This window comes from Berghia stephanieae, chromosome 15 (genome assembly GCF_034508935.2).
Source record: "Berghia stephanieae isolate SIO BIC M18660-M18661 chromosome 15, UCSD_Bste_1.3, whole genome shotgun sequence".
Taxonomy (NCBI): Eukaryota; Metazoa; Mollusca; class Gastropoda; order Nudibranchia; family Aeolidiidae; genus Berghia; species Berghia stephanieae.
The window spans coordinates 5636801-5660262 of record NC_088374.1 but is presented as its reverse complement, the minus strand read 5'-3'; the positions used below and the strand labels follow the sequence as shown (position 1 = coordinate 5660262).

The 23462-nt window shown below is 36.9% G+C and overlaps 1 protein-coding gene across 1 annotated transcript; it reads right to left on the bottom strand.

Moving 5' to 3' along the window:
• Positions 1–1057: 1057 nt before the first annotated feature.
• LOC144960700 (sulfide:quinone oxidoreductase, mitochondrial-like) lies at positions 1058–17662 on the bottom strand. Its single transcript, XM_078893992.1, has 11 exons — positions 17565–17662; positions 12329–12548; positions 9786–9956; positions 8566–8619; positions 7819–8016; positions 6698–6801; positions 5889–5991; positions 3849–4032; positions 3515–3582; positions 2310–2488; positions 1058–1833 (listed from the first exon to the last, which is right to left on the bottom strand). The coding sequence occupies exons 2-11, from the start codon at positions 12542–12544 to the stop codon at positions 1770–1772; spliced, it is 1341 nt and encodes a 446-aa protein (XP_078750118.1). The 5' UTR covers positions 12545–12548; positions 17565–17662; the 3' UTR covers positions 1058–1769.
• Between the last annotated feature and the right edge of the window lie 5800 nt (positions 17663–23462).

Here is a 23462-nt window from a genome sequence, read left to right as displayed (position 1 = left end):
ATTTGGGTCATTTCAGCACCAGCAAACAAGGAGAAAATGGGATTGTGAAAAAATATAATAATGGAACTACTAGTAAAGGTACCCAAAAAAAAAAAAAAGTAAGACAAAGGGGAATGGTTCAAATCGGGAACAGATGCAGATTTCAAGAGCATACCACCATCAGTGTCCTTGTTTGAGATGATCACTTAAAAGTGTCATCCAGACACCAGCATATGGTTCCATTGAGAGGATTAACACTCAAATGTTTACAGAATATATCAAATGTTTACAGAGTTTTAAAAATAAATTCCCTTTATTCATCCCATAGGGGAAATTTGTCTCTTGGGTCTTTTCCAAGGGAAGACTGGAATAACCTAGGCACCAGCCGCAATGCAGCGCTGGAAATTGGGCTAGGGCGAGAGTGACTTGCTCAAGGCCACACAGCCCAGCAGCGGATGATCGAACTCGGTACCTTTTTAGTACGATGCAAAGACCGTACTGCTGAGCCACACTGCCCCCAAAACAGAAAACATAACTAATAATACACAACAGAGATATATATATATGATTGATTTACAAGGGGGAAAAAAACAAACAAATCATCTCCCAAAAGTAATAATAAACATTAGACTGTTTCCCTCCCAGCTAAAGACTCCAGCACAAGCCATGACAAAACTAAGTAATCGCATTCCATGACCAAAAAAAACCCAGCAAATCAAACTCAGAAAACAGAACAGATATAGGGGGATAGAAGACACAGCCAGTGACCTCTTGTCCGCTAGCAGATCTAATAATACATAATAGGTTATAATTTCTGCTTATCACAATATATACATTATATGCTGGATTCATTTTTATATATATACAGAGAAGGGAGGAATTTAGACCGTCTTTTGTAGTTGTTCCAGGTGACTCCACAGTGTGTACAACAATTTTAAAGAAAGCCCCAAAATTGCATTCGGTTATCAGACCTGCATATATGTCCACTTTGGGCACAACCCCATCGGTATCCGTTGCTTACCTGTTCACCGACAGTTTCCCGATTGCAAAATATACAATATTATAAATAAAGAAATGGTTAACTCTCTCTCTCTCTCTCTCTCTCTCTCTCTCTCTCTCTCTCTCTCTCTCTTTCTCACTCTCTCTCCCCCTCTCTCTCTCTCTCTCTCTCTCTCTCTCTCTCTCTTTCTCACTCTCTCTCTCTCTCTCTCCCTCTCTCTCTCTCTCTCTCTCTCTCTCTCTCTCTCTCTCTCTCTCTCTCTCTCTCTATCACACACACACACACACACACAACATCACTGCTGACTGCCAACAACACCGAAATACACGATCCATCAATCCGTCCATCCATCCATCAATTCCTCCGTTGATGGGTCCATCATCCACGAATAGAAATACACAATCCATCCATCTATCCATCCGTTGATGGGTCCATCATCCACGAATAGAAATACACAATCCATCCATCTATCCATCCGTTGATGGGTCCATCATCCACGAATAGAAATACACAATCCATCCATCTATCCATCCGTTGATCAGTCCGTCATCCACGAATAGAAATACACAATCCATCCATCCGTTGATCAGTCCGTCATCCACGAAATCCAAATATACAATCCATCCATCCATCTATCCATCCGTTGATGTGCCCATCATCCACGAATCCAAATACACAATCCATCCGTCAACCAATCCATCCATTGATCCATCCATCGATAGGGTCCATCATCCATTAACAAAAGCCACATTCCTTCCCCATAGCCAAATGAGACACTTTTCTGCTCACTTCATTTCTTGTTCATGCCCAAATGAAGAATTTTCCTGACAGTCTTCGGCCCATTCCAGTAGCCACTGATGAAGAGACAAAGAAATGAGTCGTGATAAAATGATTATATATTTAAATAAACCGACTTGCGGCTGTGTGGTCTTGTGGTATGACACTCGTTTTCAGATCGGAAGGTCCTGGGTTTGAGTCTCATTCGGCCGCATAGTTGAGTCCTTGAAAAAGACTCTTAACTCACATTCTCTCACTAAACTCAGTTGTAAAATGGGGAAGAGGAGGAGGACAAGGAAGAGGAGGAGAAGGAAGAAGAAGAGGAGGATGGGGAGGAAGAGGAGACGAAAATAAAGTAGGAGTCCTTACTTCAAAAATCCCTTCCAGTAGAGTTGAGGCATGAAGTGTGCCTTCATGAGATAGGAGGTCCTTCTCTCCTTGCCTTGGTCCCATGGCAGAGTCTCCAAAGGTTGGGCATCGTATTGTTCAGAGGAGGAGGAGCAAAAAGAAGAAGAAGAGGAGGAAGAAACAAGGATTAAGTAGGAGAACTTACTTCAAAAATCCCTTCCAGTAGAGTTGAGGCATGAAATGGGCCTTCATGAGATAGGAGGTCCTTCTCTCCTTGCCTTGGTCCCATGGCAGAGTCTCCAAAGGTTGGGCGTCGTAGTCAAACTCTGCCAGAATGCAAGTCTTACTGCTGGTGATTAATGGACAAGAGGTGTAGCCGTCATACTGTGGAAACAGATTGGGGGGGGGGGGGGGAAGCCTCGATATTTAAAACATATAATAACTTTCAAATATAAAATTTTGATGTAACCAAAATGAAAAATTGCCTTTTTATCTAAAATAAAGATATTATTATCATTATTATTATTATTATTATTATTATTATTATTATTATTATTATTATTATTATTATTATTATTATTATTATTATTATTATTATTATTATTATTACTGTTGTTGTTTGTTGTTTGTTGTTGTTTTTGTTCTTCTTCTTCATCTCCTTCTCCTCCTCCTCCTCATCATCATCATCATCATCATCATCATCATCATCATCATCATTATTATTATTATTATTATTATTATTATTATTATTATTATTATTATTATTATTATCATTATCATTTTTAAGCAGATTCGAAAATGAATTTTTTAAAATACACTGGCTGAAGAAGGATTTCAAGCCCGGAACCTTCTTTTTAGAAGCCGTTATATTCATTTTTCTTACAATCCATGGCTTCAAGGAGCTTAGTAGGTATTCATTACAATGGTAGCATGGCTGACGGGTAATCAAAAGGTCTGAGGTTCGATCCCCAGTTGAGGTAGACTAATTGTTTTGGGATAGGTTTGTTTTTTTCATGTATATTTCTTTCTTGCTTTGTCTGGCACCTTTCATACACACGTGTTCAGATCTTTATTGAGACATTAATAAAAAAAAATAAAAAAAGAGCTTTTATATAGCGCAATATTCACTAAATGTGCTTAAAGCGTTTTACAAGGGGTCCCTAGCCAACAACAACACTTAACATGTAGGACAGGCCACAACGCCTGTTGGGCGATATTATAATTTTTTCAGACAAAGACAACGCAGTTAACGGTCAGGTACTCCTTTTACACCTGAGTATGGTGAGAGAATGTGAGTAAAGAGTCTTTTCCAAGGACTCAATGACAATGCGCCGAGTGAGGCTCGAACCCAGGACTTTCCGATCCGAAAGCGAGTGTCATACAACTAGACCACATAGCCGCAAAACATACCAGAGGCGTGGTGGATTTCCCTTGCATCACAGCTGTCAGGTTCTCGTGTAAGATTCCACTCTGAGAAGCTGGAAAGAAATAGTTTTTTAAAAATTAAACAATGAGCATAAGCTGAATATAGTAGTGAATTAGGTGAGTCTCTGAATTGAGCTTTGAGCTTTTTTTTTAATGGCACAATATCCACTAAATGTGCTCAAAGTGCTTTACAAGGGGTCCCTGGCCAACAACAAAAGTTAACGTTTAGGATGGGACATGACGCCCGTTAGGCGATATTACATTTTTTTCCTGCCCACTATGGGAGGTCAGGATCCCCCACCCAGAGACCCCAACTCACCGACTGCTGCTGCAGTTTTGGACGTTGGGAGACTACTGCAGTCCCCGATGGCGAAGACGTTCCCGTATTTACTGTGCTGTAGGGTGAGTTTGTTGACGTCCACCCAGCCTGCTTCATTGACCAGCGGAGACTTTTTCAACACATTGGGGCTGGACATGGGGGGCGTCACGTGGATGAAATCGTACTGAAATTGTGATAAGGTAAAAATATATGATAAACATGCAAACACACCCACACACACCATTCCATATACATACATACATACACACATACAAACCCACCCACACACCATCCATACATAAATACATACATACATCCATCCATCCATCTATACATACACACACACAAACACACACACACACATACATAACATACATAATAATAATAATAATAATAATAATAATAATATTAATAATAATAAAGGGGGGGGGGATTATTACAGAGGGCTAGATAAGTCATTTAAAGACGTTTTCACCTATGAAGAAGAGGAGGTTGGAGTCACCTATGAAGAAGAGGAAGTTGGAGTCACCTATGAAGTAGCAATGACTATCCCGCACAAATCTTTGGGCCTCTTTTTCGCTCACGAAGTGCCCGAATTCGCGTCAAAATATGGGACGAAGCCGTTTCGTATATGCTATTTTAAAAAATCAATTACGACGCTGTTTATCGATGAATATGACAAAGTTGGCACACAGTTAGAAAAAAGGTCATTTTAGATTATGTCAAGCGACAAAACTCGTGCGATTACCACAAGACCGTTAAAAATAGATTTTTACTCTTTGGAGTAAAATATTTCTAAAACTACCGGGCGTGGAGGTTTTGTCGCTGACAAGGTAATACATGAACATTTCTTCTTTTTGGTTGTAAAATTTCATATGAATATGACGAGTACTTTTCCCGTATTTTACAAAACACCATCCTAATTTGCTCTTCAAGTTTCAATCTTGTAAGCCACTTATTACGCAAGATACAACCAAAGGTCGAAAAAAAATGCCAAAAAAGCGTCCCATATTTTCGCGTTTTTTTCCTCTTTGCGGGTCATCCAAATAAATGACACCTTTGAAACTGCATAACTTGTTTATTTATGAATGGATTTTCAAAATTCAAAAACATTTTTACTCAGTGGAGATAGGGCTTTGATTTTAGACAAAAATTTTCCTCAAAAAGAGAGAAAAAAACATTTTTCATAGTCATTGCTATATGAAGAAGAGGAAGTTGGAGTCACCTATGAAGAAGAGGAAATGGGAGTCACCTATGAAGAAGAGGAAGTTGGAGTCACCTATGAAGAAGAGGAAGTTGGAGTCACCTATGAAGAAGAGGAAGTTGGAGTCACCTATGAAGAAGAGGAGGTTGGAGTCACCTATGAAGAAGAGGACGTTGGAGTCACCTATGAAGAAGAGGAAGTTGGAGTCACCTATGAAGAAGAGGAAGTTGGAGTCACCTATGAAGAAGAGGAAGTTGAAGTCACATATGAAGAAGAGGAAGTTAGAGTCACCTATGAAGAAGAAGAAGTTGGAGTCACCTATGAAGAAGAGGAAGTTGGAGTCACCTATGAAGAAGAAGAAGTTGGAGTCACCTGTGAAGAAGAGGAAGTTGGAGTCACCTATGAAGAAGAAGAAGTTGGAGTCACCTGTGAAGAAGAGGAAGTTGGAGTCACCTGTGAAGAAGAGGAAGTTGGAGTCACCTGTGAAGAAGAGGAAGTTGGAGTCACCTATGAAGAAGAAGAAGTTGGAGTCACCTATGAAGAAGAAGAAGTTGGAGTCACCTGTGAAGAAGAGGAAGTTGGAGTCACCTATGAAGAAGAGGAAGTTGGAGTCACCTGTGAAGAAGAGGAAGTTGGAGTCACCTATGAAGAAGAGGAAGTTGGAGTCACCTATGAAGAAGAGGAAGTTGGAGTCACCTGTGAAGAAGAGGAAGTTGGAGTCACCTGTGAAGAAGAGGAAGTTGGAGTCACCTATGAAGAAGAGGAAGTTGGAGTCACCTATGAAGAAGAGGAGGTTGGAGTCGTCTATGAAGAAGAGGATGTTGTTTGAGACTGACCTTGAAATCCTCCATCTTGTTGGTGTCCAAGTTCTGGAAAACGGCCACACTCTTCTGGTGGTCAATCTCAGTCAGACTCTGTTTGAAATTGACTTGGATGTTCCTGGGTAGGGGGGGGGGAGAGGTGGGGTAATGGGAGGGTGGAGGATATTGATAATGATAATGGTGGTGGTGGTGGTGGTGATGATAGTAGTAGTAGTAGTAGTAGTAGTAGTAGTAGTAGTAGTAGTAGTAGTAGTAGTAGTAGTAGTAGTAGTAGTAGTAGTGGATGAGGAAGAGGAGGGGGAGGCGGAATGGGATGAAGAGAAGAAAAGAAAGAGAAGAGAGAGAAGAAGAAGAGAAGAAGAGAGAAGAAGAAGAAGAAGAGAAGAAGAAGAAGAGAGAAGAAGAAGAAGAAGAAGAAGAAGAAGAAGAAGAAGAAGAAGAAGAAGAAGAAGAGAAGAAGAAGAGAAGAAGGAAGAAGAGAGAAGAGAAGAGAAGAAGGAGGAGAAGAAGAAGAAGAAGAAGAAGAAGAAGAAAAAGAGAAGAAAGAAGAAGAAAGAAGAAGAAGAAGAAGAAGAAGAAGAAGAAGAAGAAGAAGAAGAAGAAGAAGAAGAAGAAGAAGAAGAAGAAGAAGAAGAAGAACAACAACAACAACAACAACAACAACAACAACAACAACAAGAAAAGAAAAGAAAGAAGAGAAAGAAAAGGAATAAAAAGGAGGACGAGAACGACGACAACACCATACCAGTGACAGTAACAGAAGCATCAACAAGGACAACAACAACAACAACAACATCAACCACAGCATGCATCATCCTACCCACCTATCAGCTACCACTTTCATCAAGGCATCAGCGTATTTCTTCACACCAAAGATCACCCCTAGGGAGGTGTTGAACATAATCTTGGTTTTGCCCCTCACGCCAGTCTGGAAATATTCAACAAAAATACTTGAGGTTCTTAAATCTGTCATCTGCATTTTTTGCGGCCGCAAATATCAGGGCGATCCGCAAATTTGGGCAAATTTCCCAAAATTGGCAAATCGTGGCAAATTTTGGGAAAATTGGCAAATCGCGTGGCAAATTTTGGGGAGAAAAAGAAGCAAAAACAAAATAACGAAAAAAAAGTGCAAAACTTGAGAAATGTTGCAGCTTTGCCTGGGCCCAAACCAAGGGAAGCTACTCTCTACGGATAATGATCCTTTAAAATCTTTGTAACAACGCTATTCACAGTCATTTCATTTTTCAAGTCAAATAAATCGAGTCACTGACACTTCCAACTTCAGTCATGGATTGTTTCGTCAAAAAATCTTCAAATAAGGACCCAACGTGCGGCAAATTTTTTGGCAAATTTTGGTCTTTTTGGCAAATTTCTTGGCAAATTCTGGGGTTTTTTGGGGCAAATTTTGGCAAATTTTAGGTCCCAATTTGGCAAAAAAATGCAGATGACAGTTAAATGAGCCAAACAGATGCCGGAGAGAAAGATAAAGGGAGTAAATGTGAGTCATATGTGACTGACCGTCTTTAAGCGGTATTATATTGGGATGTCTTGGGTGCAAAAAATTGAATTTATTGACAAAAATATGAAACTTGGGGTTTGTTTCCATTTGTTATGTTAGAGAATGAGGACAATTTCTTACAATGTAAAAACTCCAAAATTGGTATTTACTCTCCATTTAATTCTAAAGTCACTTCTCGGGGTCCAATTCATCCCAACATAATACCGTTTCGAGACGATGGGTCACATATAATATAAGGGAACAACACAAAACAAAATACGTTTTAGCCTTTGGCCTTCTTCAGATAAACACGTAATATGTTTTTTTTTTTCTTTTTTCCCCTTTTCTTTTTTTTGTTTTTTTTTTTTAATTTCTTTTTGTTTTGATTTTTATATTTCTAGTTTTTTGACATCTCCACTTTTGACATCTCCTAGTGTTCTCCCTTACGTCGTTGAATATCTCATCGGCCAGGTACATGATCTTCTGGGGAGCTCCCGCACACTTGATGGGCGTGTTGGGGAAGGTGAAGATGGCGTTGCCTCCCTTGAAGGCCTTCAGAGCTGGGTACGTCTTCTTGACGTAGTCTGGGTGGTAGTTGGACGACACTCGGGGGTCTTTCTCCAGGGCTGGGATCAAACCCTTCACCTTGGAGATGAAAAAAAAAGAAGAGAGATAAATCTTATCTTTATTTTTTTTTTCTTAATAGGGCTGGGGGTAATTTTCTTTGTTTGTTTTTAAGGGTTTTAAGGCGCTTGCAACAGATTAAGGTCATATCAGCGCCAGTAAAAACAAAAAGAAAATGGGATAGTAAAAAGTTCTAGAATTAGAATAAGAAGAATTAAAGCACTCAAGAAAGGGTAAGACAAATAGGAATTGGTTCAAATAGGGAACAGAAACGGAAATATTAGGAAGGTTGTTGTTGTTGAGGATGATGATGATGATGATGATGATGATGATGATGATGATGATGATGATGATGATGATGATGATGATGATGATGATGATATTGATGATGATGTTGATGATGATGTTGTTGATGATGATAATGATGATGATGAAGTTGATAATGATGAAGATGATGGTGATGATAATGATGATGATTATGAATGTGATGATGATAATGATGATGAACGTGATAATGATAATAATGATGAACGTGATGATGATAATGACGATGACGATGACATTCTGTACCTTGTCATAATCCAGCTGTATTCCCATAGCCACCACCAAGTAGTCATAATGAACCTGAAGGCATAAACAGCAAACAGTCAACAATAATAATAATAATAATAATAATAATAATAATAATAATAATAATAATAATAATAATAATAATAATAATAATAATAATAATAATAATAATTATAACAATAATAATAATAATAATAATAATAATAATAATAATAATAATAATAATAATAATAATAATAATAATAATAATAATAATAATAACAACAATAATAATAATAATAATAATAATAATAATAATAATAATAATAATAATAATAATATAATAATAATAATAATAATAATAATAATAATAATAATAATAATAATGACAACAAATAGGACGCTAGTCTAATACAAAGTACTTTCCACCAGATCTAACAGATTCAACGACCCAATCACTGCTGGGTGGACAGGGGGATCAGAAAAAAATCTTGACTGCACGCAGGATCGAACTCGGTCCCTTTGTGTGTGAAGCGAGTGCTCTATCAACTGAGCTATCAGGCCAGGTACTCATGAGTATGGTGAAGAATGTGAATAGAGAGCCTTTTCCACAGACTCAAATTTCTTTATCTGTATCTGTATAAGTTACTTCAGCCAATCTCAATATTGAGCATTATGCTGAAGGTGTCCGGTATTCTTCGAAAAACAAAAAAAAAACAACAAAAAAAAAACAATTGAGCTTTTTATATAGCGCAATATCCACTAAACGTGCTCAAAGCGCTTTATATAGGGTCCCTGGCCAACAGCAACACATAGCATGTACGACGAGACATGACACCTGTCAGGCGATATTACAAATTTTTGGGACAGAGACAACGCTGTTAACGGCCAAGTACTCATTTTACACCTGAGTGAGAGAATGTGAGTAAAGAGCCTTCTCCAAGGACTAAACAATCCGAAAGCGAGTGTCATACCACAAGACCACATAGCGGCACAAAGCTTGAAATCCACCCACTGATTAGGAGCAGGAAGAGTAGATTTAAAAGATTCACCAGTGGTGGCTGAGGTGAGGGCTTATGATAAGTGATTCCAGTCTCAGATAGTACGTGGAAGAACGAGTTTGTCCACACTGACAACCAGGTGCTATGGCACAAGATCATAAACATCCAAGAAAGAGAAAAAAAAAAAAATATATATATATATAATGAAAATTATTTCCTTAAGCTGAAAAAAAAACTCACCTTGTCTCCATTGGCAAGGGTAACGGCATTGGCGTCTGGATCAAAGGTCACGACCTTGTCCTTGATCCAGTCACAGCCCTTGGGTAAGACGTTACTCATTGAATCCACTGATTGGTCAATGGATTTAAGCCCCGCCCCGACAAGAGTCCACATGGGCTGATAGTAATGGCTCTGGGAAGGTAAGTAAAAGCAAACTGTATGTATATATATATATATATATATATATATATATATATATATATATATATATATATATATATATATATATATATATATATATATATATATATATATATATATATATGACACATAAAGAATAAAGAAATATATATGGGTCAGTGCATGACAATCAGTCGGAAGGTGACAATTTTAGATTTGCATTGGATTTCCATGGAGCCGGAGTTTATCCCGGTTTCTATAGTGTGAAACGGACAATATAGTAATTGCTTGCTACCCTTTGAATAGGGCACTAATCTTTCACAAAGTACTTTCCACCAGATCTAACAGACCCAGCTACCCAATCACTGCTGGGTGGACAAGGGGTGTCAGAAAAATATCTTGATGCACCCGGGATCGATCTCGGTCCGTTTGATTGTAAACCAAGTGCTCTACCAACTGAGCTATCAAGACCCACCCCCCCCCCACACACACACACACACACACACAAATATGATACCCTGGGTTAATTTTATTTCTTTATTTTGAAGACCAAAAAAAAAAAAAAAAAACCCATCGTAATAACAAAAGACCCAAAAGTTTGTATTTCATGACACTTCAATAGTAAATTAAGACGTTCAAAAAACAAAACAAAAAAAAAAGAAAGTAAGCTTTTATATATCGCAACATCCACCAAGCATGCTCAAAGCGCTTTACAAGGGTCCCTGACCAACAGCAACACATAACATATAGAATGAGACATGAAGCCTGTTCAACAATGTTACAATTTTTTCCAACAGACACAACACTGTTAACGGCCAGGTACTCATTTTACACCTGATTACGGTGAAAGAATGTGAGTAAAGAGTCTTTTCCAAGTACTCAACTATGCACCGAGCGAGGCTCGAACCCAGGACCTTCCAATCCGAAAGCGAATGTCATACCAATATCTAGTGAGACCACATAGCCGCACAAAATCTTACTGATCTTGTTCATGCCACTGTTTTGAGATGGCAAGTCACACATATACTCATTTCATACAGTAAAAGCTCACATAATAAATAGCCCAGCATTTCTATACCAGCAATCCTACAATATCTGCGTGTCCCATTCTGCAACATTCTGGCTAAGTGGTATGACAGTCATCTTCGGATCGGTTCTACTGGGTTCGAATCCTGCTCTGAGAAATGTGAAAAAGAATGTGAGTAACCTAAGTCTCTTTTCCAAGGACTCAACTATGCACTGCTTAGAGCGGGGCTTGAACCAAGAACCATTTGGTCTGGAGGCAAGTGTCAGACGACTAGACCACACAGTCGCACTATATATATATATATATATATATATATATATATATATATATATATATATATATATATATATATATATATATATATATATATATAATATGCACCCCCACTACGCCAGGATATCAGATGAGAGTAAAATGGAATTGAATAAATTGTTTTTTTTTGTTTGTTTGTTGCTTTAGGTCTCTTCCAACACAATTGAGGTTATATGAGAGACCGCTGAAACAAAAAAACAAGCAATCTAACAAAAATAGTACAAATGTCAATCAAAATCATAACCTAAAGATATCATAAGCTAAATTATAAATAACCAAGAACAAACAGGCAGAAGATTTACAGAAAAAAAAATATCCCCTGTCAAAAATACAATCACAAACCAAAGAAGCTGGATAGGCTAGTAAAGAGAAGAAGAAACGACATCACTATCGGATCGTACACCCATGCGAACATCATAGGTATACGATTCAAGGGTGATGCTCCCATCCAACCACCCGCAATAAATTGTTTATTGTCAGTAATATTTATAGATATATGCAAACATACTTTATACAAAAACTAGAACAACAGCAACAATAAAAGTACATTTATACATATTTAAAATCAGTAAGCCCATTTCGGGCTTTTCACTGACATAAGAATATATTATTTATATAATATATGTATTTACAGTGAAATCTTTACGTATGAATTAGAGTACTATGATTGAGGGAAGTTAGCTAGAACCATGTAATGTGCTCGACAGTTTCTTGGAGACAATTATTTATTTCTAGGATGATTAAAGTGTTTATTTTTTAACACATTCTCCAACAACATTGTTTCATCCAGAATTCCTGGAATCATCAGGGAGGTTAAAATAGTTCCAGGAATTCTGAATGAAACAACGTTGTTGGAGAATGTGTTTAAAAAAACTAGGTGAGAATAAATAAATAAATAAATAAATAAATAAATTAGAATTCTAAATATTTTACATAAAAATTGACATTCCTTGCAGTTAAACCCCACATGTAAAGGATTGAACAGAAAATATTTGACACTTCTGGTCGTGATGTACATTAGAAAACAGTTGGTATCGAAACTCACCATACTGGGTTCTATGATGGCCAAGTTTTTCCCTTCCCCTGAAAACTTGGCTGCTACAGCACAACCTCCACTCCCTCCGCCGACGACGACAATTTTGTACTTCTTTGCAGCCGCTGCTGTTGCCAAACACCTATGGACACTGCTCGTGGTGTTTTGGAGGAGCATCCTCTTGGGAAGAGCTCCGGTTAAAAGCAGTGAAATCCGCTGAGAGGCCATGATGCTGGTTTGAACCAAAACAAGAGTAATAACAATAATAATAATAATAATAATAATAATAATAATACACATTTATACAGCGCTCATTCTTGTGTAAAACACAAGCTCTGGGGCACTTTACAACATAAATTATCAATTTTAAGTGAAAAAAAAAAAATAAAAAAAATAAATAAAATAAAAATAATAATAATAATAATAATAATAATAATAATAATAATAATAATAATAATAATAATAATAATAATAATAATAATAATAATAATAATAATAATAATAATAATAATTCATAGTCAAATCAAGGATTCATAGAGTCAATAAAAAACAGTAAAGAGTAAAGAAGTAGTAGGTAAAGTAGTCCTTCAGAGCCATTAGGCTCGTGGAGCCAGAGTTTAGCCCGGTTTCTATAGTGTGAAACTGACAATAAAGTAGAAAACGGTAAGGGCTGCCTGAAGCCGGTGATCGTAAAATACTAACGAAAGAGTGAAAATGGAAAGGCTTCGTATGGGAACAAAACAGACAATGGACGTTTCGGGTACAAACCCTTCGTCAGCACAACAATACACAAATACTGACGAAGGGTTTGTACTCGAAACGTCCATTGTCTGTTTTGTTCCCATACGAAGCCTTTCCATTTTCACTCTTTCGAAACTGACAATAGCAATTGCTTGCTATCCTCCAGTTAAAAGAAGTGAGATCTGCTGAGAGGCCATGATGCTGGCTGGAACCAAAACAAGAAGTAAAGAGTTTTAAAAAAGGGGTAGCTTGGGGGATCAGCCGTTATGGTCTTTGCTTAGTACCCGAAAGGTACCGAGTTTGATCACCTGCCACCGCTGCGCTGTGTAGCCTTGAGCAAGTCACCTCCCCCTAGCTCAATTTGCGGCGCTGCACTGCATGCGGCTGACGCCTGGATTATTCCAGTCTTCCCTTGGAATAGACCCTTAGAGACAAATTTCCTCTATGGGATGATTAAGGGGAATTATATTTTAATATCTATTTTATAGTAGTAGTAGGTAAAGTAGTCCTTCACAGCCATTAGGCTCATGGAGCCGGAGTTTATCCAGGTTTCTATAGCGTCAGGGATGCCACCAGGCAAATTTAAAAAAGCCTGAAAACTTGGGCGGACGAGATACAAATCAACGTCAAGGGCTTTGTAGGGATTTGAAAAATATCAAATTTGGAATATTGTTTCAGTACTTATTACTGCAATTTAGAGCAAATAACACACAAAAGAAAGGAGAGTTAACAGTTTTCAAATTGATAAAATAAGGTGCTGAAAACAAAATATAGACAAATCAATATCAATAGCTATCAGGGGTGAGAATGACTGGTCACATAAAAGGAGAAAATTTTTCATTGTGAAGATCATGACCCACCCATGCAACCATAACCTATAAATTCAAACTTCACTCAAATTCACTGAGATTCGATCCAAAATTTGTCTCGCAGCAATTTCTGACACGACTCGGAGAATTTCAAAAGTTGAAAGTGTAATTACATTTGGTGGTTGAAGTAGGGATGATGATGTGGTGGTGGTTGTAGTAGTAGTGATGGTAAGGATGATGTGGTAGTGATTATAGTAGTACTGGTCGTATGGATGATTGTGTGGTGGTGGTTGTAGTAGCTGTGGTAGGAATGATGATGTAGTGGTAGTTGTAGTAGTAGTGGTGGTAGGGATGATGTGGTGTTATTTGTAGTAGTAGTGGTGCCAGGGATGATGGTGTGGTGGTGGTTGTAGTAGTGGTAGTAGGGTTGATGATGTGGTTGTAGTTGTAGTAGTAGTGGTGGTAGGGATGATGGTGTGGTGGTGGTTGTAGTAGGAGTGGTGGTAGGGATGATGTGGTAGTGGTGGTAGGGATGATGATGTGGTGGTGATTGTAGTAGTAGTAGTAGTAGTAGTAGTAGTAGTAGTAGTAGTAGTGGTCTTAGAGATGATGATGTGGTGGTGGTTGTAGTAGTGGTGGTCTTTTAGAGATAATTGTGTGGTGGTGGTTGTAACAGTTGTGGTAGGAATGACGATGTGGTGGTAGTTGCAGTAGTACTGGTGGTAGGGATGATGTGGTGTTATTTGTAGTAGTAGTGTTGGTAGGGATGATGTGGTGGTGGTAGGGATGATGATGTGGTGGTGATTGTAATAGTAATGGTGGTAGCGATGATGTAGTGGTTTTGGTGAGTGTTTTTTTTTTCAGTGATAATAATAGCAATTTGTCAAAAAGGAGGAAAATGTCTCCGTCCATCGGTCAAACGCAAGCAAAGTGTAAAAATAACAGGAACATAGTTTGTATTGGTAATATGTAATATATTACTATTACTAGTATAAATCCATTCTTATCATTAAACATAAATTTAGTTTTTGTAAAGATTTAATGGATGGTTGCGAGAGAGAGAGAGATAGAGAGAGAGGGGGGGGGGAGAGAGAGAGAGATGAGAGGGAGAGAGAGAGAGAGAGAGAGAGGGGGGGGAGAGAGAGAGATGAGAGGGAGAGAGAGAGAGAGAGAGAGAGAGAGAGAGAGAGAGAGAGGAGAGACTTCTCTACCAGAATAATTTATGAATTGATCTTAGGAATTCTATATCAAAAAAAAAAAAAAAAAAAAGAAGAAAAGAGAAATGGAAAGAAAGGCAAAGGGAAAGAGGAAAAGAGAGAGAGAGATAGATAGAGAGAGAGAGAGAGAGAGAGAGAGAGAGAGAGAGAGAGAGAGAGAGAGAGAGAGAGAGAGAGAGAGAGAGAATTGTCCCTCCCCTTCCCCTTCAACCATCAACTTGCTAATCAAAGAACACCACTGGTCGTCTGTGTCAATTGTGACATCTGGTGCCATTCAGTCTGGCCCGACGTCATAAAAACGGGACCGTCACTAAATTTCACGCGACTATTGCACAGGTGTCAAGATATGATATAAGACATAATGGTGATTTTGTGGTTTTGAGGGAAATGTTTGACACGGCAAATTCAGCGGAAAATTACTGAGAAATTCTCAAAATCACTGTTTATTTATCAATTTATTTTTTTTTTAAAGGAGGAATTGTGATGGGGATGGGCGTAGATAAACTACCATTTAGGTGCCCAAATATTCGACCGGCGGTGACAGCCCAAATTATTCACCCGGCGAAAAAGTTCCGGCTCAAATCGCGATTTTTTCTTCTTCTTTAAAAAATTTTTTTTTTTTTTTGAATAGTGACGACGGACAAAAACCGGAGGTTCCGGATTAAAACCGGCTGGTGGTAAAAAAACCGGATTTCCGGCTAAAACCGGAAAAGTGGCATCCCTGATAGCGTGAAACTGACAATAAAAATTGCTTGCTATCCTTTGGATAGGACACTAGTCTAACACAAAGTACTTTCCACCAGATCTAACAGACTCAACTACCCATTCACTGCTGGGTAGAAAGGGGGAATCAGAAAAATGTTTTGATTGCACACAGGATCGCTCTCGGTTTCTTTGGGTGTGAAGCAAGTGCTCTACCAACTGAGCTATCGGGACCCTCAAAGAGTAAAGAGGCGATGAAGATATTTTAATGTTTAAAACAAATATCTTCATTGATACACTACAGGTTGTCATGGAACTGTAACAGTCTTCCTGTCCCGGTCACCATCTTGCTCTGATTATAAATAGACTATGAATAAATATTTGTTTTTCTTTTGGTTGTCTGATGACTAAATGTGCTGCCCAAATATTTAGAAAGAAAGAGAAATTTGTTCTGTTTTTGTTTTTTGAACTGTTACAAAAAGCTTTATTTACCAAGAGGTTTTAGTGGCTCGAGTTGGAAGAGCATCATCTTGCAACAATAAGCAAGCAGCAATCATTTGTGTCAGTGCATGACATAATCAGTCAGAGGGTGAAAATTTTGGGTTTGCATTTTTTTTCTTGCATTTTCTGAAAGAATATCTCCCCAAAGCATTTTAATCTTAATTTGAAGTAAATCGAGTGAATTTTCATGAAGTTATGGTCAGATGTGTAGGAAAGGTATTCCAGAAATTTTTCTTAAATTTCAAACTTTTTCAACTTGACTAGCAGTAAAAAAAAATATTTAGAAGTGAAATTAACCTTTGATATTTCCCGAAGGTGTATATTTTTGACAAGAACTCGTTTTAGACAAAAATTGACCTTCTAACAAAACTTGGCAAAATCTCAGTTCAAACCTTTTCACCATCCGACTGATTATGTCTTTCAGTGTAACATTTTTAGCCTTATCAGTGACCAAAATGGATGACAAATTTATTTCTGGTAACACAGTCCATCCTCTTGTAAGGCACTATACAAACATTACCTCGCCTGACTCAGGAGTGAATGAGTACTAGCCTATTCGGTATGAAAGGTTTTGTAAGCTTACTAGAATAAAAAAGGATGCTTAACAGTGACTTGTGAGAGAGAGAGAGAGAGAGAGAGAGAGAGAGAGAGCGAGAGAGAGAAGAGAGAGAGAGAGGAGAGAGAAGAGAGGAGGGAGGGAGGGAAGGTTGTTATATCATTATCATCCTCCCCAATGACAACTCTTATTTGTGCGGCTATGTGGTTTTGTGGTTTGACACTCGCTGTCGGATCGGAAGGTCCTGGATTCGAGTCTCGCTCGGCGAATAGCTGAGTCCTTGGAAAAGGCTCTTTACTAACATTCTCTCTTCGTACTCAGGTGTAAAAAGAGTACCTGGCCGTTAACAGAGTTGTCTGTCGGAAACAATTGTAATATCGCCGAACCCAGCTCCGCAAAGAAAATTATGACAATCTATCACTTAAAAACCTTTATTACAAAATAATCATTGTGTATGCCACAAATAATTTACTGGACTTCCAAACTTTGTAGAAAATAAAATTACATTATGCAAGACACGGTGAGAGGTCATCCTGAAATTGTTAAAGTTACATCGGCATAGGCCTATAAGAACAAGTTCAACTGTCAACTAATGGCAGCCGGCACCAAACTTTTTAAATATAGCAACAGAAGTCAATATTTTAATCGAATATACTGTATAAATTTGCATGGAATTTCATTATATCAAACCGTATTTTAATTATGAATATCACGAAACATACCAGGGTAAAATAAATTGTCTTTTACTAAAGTTTTAGGATAATCTCGCTTCTTGATTCTAGAATACACAGTTATTGTCCTCGGCTTTATATCAATACCAGATATCTTTGATCGATACACGTTAAACTATTGACAGAAATCCCTTTTCGACAACAAATTGAAAAAATCATTTTACAAACAAGCCCATAATTCTTATATCTGACGCTTGCCAATTATGGCGAATTTAGAGTAGAAAAGAAGAAGAAAACACAAATATTGTTTAATTTATTTTCCATCCACTTTTGACGGAAAAAATATTCTCAGCATTTTGTATTTCAGTTCACAAGGGACTCTATGACTACCAATCTGGCAAATAATTAACATGGCCTTTAACCTTTACACGATGGGCATCATGACATTGTGACCCTTGACAAATAATCAAGTTCAAGGACTTTGAAGGCAGAGAAAACCGTTAGGGCTGCGGTGCGGGGGAAGGTGTGGGGTCTTATTCAATTTCCTGCTTCCAATGTCACGTTAGCGAAGTGCAGACACCTCATAGATAAAATATATTATAGCCTATATCCTCTACACAAAATGACTCATTTTTGTCGTGTTATATTTTGTTTTTAAATTTATTGTTTTACGACCAAAGTTAAAGTGTTTATCTATTGTAAGCTATGATTGATTGAAACACACCAGAGACCGACGTCCCTGCTAACAATTCGGATAACCGACGTGTATATATATATATATAATTTATATGTCAATTTCATCCAAACTGACCAATGTCCAGTCATGATTAATAAATAGTCCTTGATGTCCACCACCACTACGTCCAGTCATTTAATCCGTCCATCCACGAAATATTATAAGCTAATAACTAAGCCCCCCCCCCCCCCCCCCCCCCCCCCCTCCACTCACGTACGTTCCCGGCTAAGTTTCTCGCCTCGGTTTTGCGAAACTGTCAAAAAACTGTGCGTGTGTGGGCGATTTCCTAGGTTGCGGAGCCAGGAGCGTAATAGGTCCGAGATTTTATGAAGAGTCGAATATTTTTACCCCAGGCCAGGATTTTGAGTGAGTGGCCGCGTAAAAAAAAAAACCACAAAAAAATTAAATTGTTTGTTAATTTGACTGCATAATATTCGGAGTCTACGTTAAATTTACCATCGATTTGATACCAAAGACGAACTCAATGTATCTAGTGTTTTATTTGTATTTGTATTTTATGTTGTTTTTGTTTTTGTTTTTTTGTTCCCGGTCCGTATTTATCTAATTCTTGAGAATAGAAGTTGATAAGAAAATATTTAGTATGCTTGTCATTTTATTTTTTATTTTTTTAAAACATGTTTATTAAGGCGATTTTGTTAAACGTTAATAAAAAAATTTATTAAAAAAATAAATATATCATTAAAAAAAAAAGAAAAAAAAAAGAAAAGAATGGAAATAACCAAAAAGAATAAGATGAAATAAAGAAAAAAAATAATAATAATATAAACAAGAAAAAAAAAAAGAAAAAGAAAAAAAACATTTTTATTTTAGGAAAATATTACTCCACGGGATGCGTGAAGTAGGCCTGTTCACAATAATAGCCTTCGCCGAGAATATGAATTCTTTCTCTGAGCTCTCTTCGCAGGCAGCGCGTAAGCGAATTCCTAGAATTGTGTCAATTCTTGGAAAGCAATAACATACAGTTAGTTATTGTCTCCAGTATTGAGCCTATAATTTTAAAACCGAACCTGAAACAAATGAATACTTTTTCTGGGCTTCATGCTATAGGATGACTCACAGTTGATTGTTTCCTTTCCAGGTTTGTTTGATCGACCGTTGTTGCAACAGACAAATATTCCTAGCAATAAAATATACCATATTTCATATGGTACATCAAAACCAAGGATAGATGCGTTGACTGATTGACTGATTAATGTATTTAATGTTAGATTAAGTGACCAATTGATAATGATGATAATATTTGGTGTTGAATTGCCGAAAATGTAACGAATTGAAAATGAAATGAATATGTTTATGTTGTGTATATCGCACGCATGAAAGAGAGAGAGGAAGAGAGAGAGAGAGAGAGAGAGAGAGAGAGAGAGAGAGGGGGGGAATAAGTAGGAGTGAAATATCTGTTCAATGTTATAGTTATCATATAACGTTATAACAAGTGTAACTAAATGACAAATTGCCATATTTATGGACAATAAAGATCTATGATTATTATTATTAAAATTCTCTACCAAGTCTATAATTACACGAACTTTTAAGATGGCTTTTTGGACGAAGGAAAGGACGCTTCAGTTCATTGAACATTATAGAGCTCATGAATGTCTTTGGAAGGTGAAAAGCAAAGAATATTCAAACAAAATCAAGAGGGAGAAAGTGATATGATGAGCTTACAAACTTTCTTAAGTCATTTTACCCCGTGGCTTATAAGGACACAGTTGTTAGCAAGGTCTCCAACCTCCGTGGATCATGGAGAAAAAAAAAAGAACATAAAGAAATGATGGCATCTCAAGTTTCGGGCTCTGGATTCGAGGAGCAAAATGAACCAAGTCTTTTTTTTATTTTGATCTCTTGCTATTTCTTTCCGACTCGGAAATAGCCAGAAAAGGTAGGGAAATTGGTTACTCAACCCGCGATGCATTTGAGAAATATATTCTGGATACCCTAATGGCAGACAGGCTAAGAACTTTTTTGGTCTATCATTTTCATTTAATTAATTACAATCTGTCTTTTTATTTCGTAGACCTATGATATATATTAAACAGTATAAATGATTATAGAAAAAAAAATACCGTTATTACAAATATTTATTTGATAAATGTTGATTGAAAAATCAAGTTTTGGATATCTTTATCATTAAATAAAAAACAATATGAACAGTACATTTTTCACGACATGTGTTTATTTAAGAGGGCATGCATAAATACGAGTGTCTAAATGTACGTGTGAGTGAGTGTGTATGTGTGTAAGCGTGCGTGTGTGTATATGTTAAACCAGTACATAATGATTATTTGAGTAGGCATTTGTGGATAGATTTCAACAAGCTAGGTCATTACAATTACCTCACACTTTTAGTTAATACAATTGAACCATATTGAAGAAAAAAAACTGTTTCCATTATGTTAAGTTTTGAAAGTTTAAGCTCTAGACAGAATGTTATTATACGTAGGCCTACAAGACACTTGCAAATGGCCCTGCACGTCTCAGGAATAGTCCGGCCCAAAGCTTGGGGTGATATGTACGTTGAAAATTTTAGGTCTTGCACGTCTCAGGAATAATCCGACCTAAAGCTTAGGGTGATATGCACGTTGAAAATTGTAGGTCTTGCACGTCTCAGGAATAATCCGACCTAAAGCTTGGGGTGATATGCACGTTGGAAATTTTAGGTCTTCATACGATCTGCCTGTCGCGAGAAATCTCAATGTAGCTGTCAATCTCTCGTGTGGGGAAATAGCTGCCCTCATGACTGTGTCTTCCCTTCCTATCCAAGGAGTCACAAGGCTCACCACATGGCTATATTAGCTGTCTCTTCTTAGTATATGCCCAAAAAGGCGCCATCTTGCCTCCAGATTTTGAATGGATAATGGTCTTTCATTGCATTTTTTATACAGTGTTTTATTCCTTTTTTTGCGGGGTATCGTATATTCAGGACTCTTGTCAGTTGTAGTCAATTGGGATATCAAAACATTAAAATGAGAAAAATCTCAAAAGGAATAAGTCGTTTACAACTTGATAAAGTGACAAGACTAAATACTGTTATGTTACAGGCATGGTTACCCACAGTTTTCTTCCAATAAACGTATAGATAGGATTTCCATTCAAACGCATTCATTGCAAATTCTTTTAAAAAGTGGAGTATTTTTTGTCAGGTGAAACAACAAATTTATTAGAGAGAGACTATTCGACGGACTTTTGTCCAAGACTTGTTGATTTTACATCAGGTATGTTGTAATTTGTATCGTATCGGGTGAAGCAAATTTCCAAAAGATAGTTTAACGTTACAAAATCTAATTGATGACATGAGACGAACTGTAAAACTGTGTGTTCAATTGAGACAGTGAAACATTATTTTAGGGAATTAATTTTTTTTTGCGTTATGAATATTTTCTTCCTGGACATGAAACAAATAAACTCAATTTAAATTATAAGTTGTTGACTATAAATCCAATATTATTATTCACATAGACTACTCGATGGTGTTACCCCTTTCCGTACCAGCCATTTTCAGAATTTTTCTCAAAATGTTATTCCCCCACAACACAAAAATTATTTTTTTATTACTCAAACAGAAAAGCACCAAATTATACTTTACACCACAGTGTCACGTTTTATAGATATAATAGACTTTTTTTTTTTAAATTGTGTGATTTAAAAATGAAATCTGAATTTAAAAAATAAATTAAAAATTTAAAAAAATTGAGCTTTATATAGCGCAATATCCACTGAATGTGCTCAAAGCGCTTTACAGGGGGTCCCTGATCAACAGCAAAATTAACATGTGGGACGGGACATGACGCCTGTTAGGCGATATACAATTTTTCGGACAAAGACAACGCTGTTAACGGCCAGGTACTCATTTTACACCTGAGTACGGTGAGAGAATGTGAGTAAAGAGCCTTTTTCAAGGACTCAACTATGAGCCGAGCGAGGCTCAAACCCAGGACCTTCCGATCCGAAAGCGAGTGTCAACCACAAGACCACATAGCCGCATAAAAGTGCAGGTTGGATCGTAACGAATGGGAAGATTTTCCTGTGGTTGGTAAGGAAGGAGTTACAGCATCAACAGTCTTGGATCATTTATAGAAAATTTTGAATACATAAAGTCTAAAATTTACATTCCAGGTCGTGTAAATTGCTTAAATTGTAAAAATACATTTCTAAAAGATGGTTTGAGTTTACAGTAATCGCATTAATTTGATTAAATTTGAGTTTTCTGCGTAAAGAACTTTTGCTTCTGTATAGGCAATAAATAAAATTACCTCAACTAAAGTCAAATAGACATATAAGTAGGGACTTTCACATTTGTTGTCCTTACGATTGTTTCAATGGGTTGCAATATCGTCGGTTAACATTGGATACGTGGTGTACTCGTTTTAAAAGATCCAGTATTGACCGTCGATATGGTGACCTATTGAAACGATCGTATTGACCAAAAAACGTGAGTGTCCCTATTTCTTATTTTATATGGTCTAACCAATCTTTTAGAGCCCTCGTTACCTACAAGTACCAACCAACACTCATATATATATATATATATATATATATATATATATATATATATATATATATATATATATATATATAAACAAACAAACAATGCTTAAAATCAAGTTTAATTTACCAAGCCACAGTCACAGAAACTAAAACAAACATGCAAGAAAAATATGTAGGACTAACAAAAAATAATTTCAAAACAAGATACAACCTCCACACCTCAACATTTAGAAACACTAACAAAAAAACATCCACAAAACTCAGCGAACATATTTGGAAATTAAAAGACAAAAAAATAGACCACAACATTTCATGGAAAATTTTATCTAAAGCAACAGGATACACACCAACATCAAAACAATGTAGCTTATGCCTGGAAGAAAGATATACTATAATCAAACAACCTCATGAAGCCACACTCAACATGAAAAGTGAGATCTACGGAAGGTGTCCCCATCGGCGTAAATTCTTGTTAAGCAACTTTAAACCGGAACCACTTCAAGAAACAACAACAGTCAACAAAACAACTCAGTCCTGACGATGGCAAATTAAGCCTGAAACATTAATGTAGACTGTCTCAAACATTGTGGTAAATATTTTAAATAATAATAATTCGCTTCATTACTGCATGTCGAGCACTTTTCGTACCATATTTGTATCAAACACAATTCAATATATATATATATATATATATATATATATATATA

Excerpts from the sequence above, each read along its gene's own strand:
- LOC144960700 (XM_078893992.1), bottom strand. The coding sequence starts at position 12,544 with ATGGCCTCTCAGCGGATTTCACTGCTTTTAACCGGAGCTCTTCCCAAG. Across the intron at positions 8,017-8,565 it reads TACAGCTGGATTATGACAAG|GTGAAGGGTTTGATCCCAGC; the intron begins GTACAGAATGTC and ends TTCATCTCCAAG. Across the intron at positions 1,834-2,309 it reads TACTGGAAGGGATTTTTGAA|TGGCTACTGGAATGGGCCGA; the intron begins GTAAGTTCTCCT and ends TCTCTTCATCAG.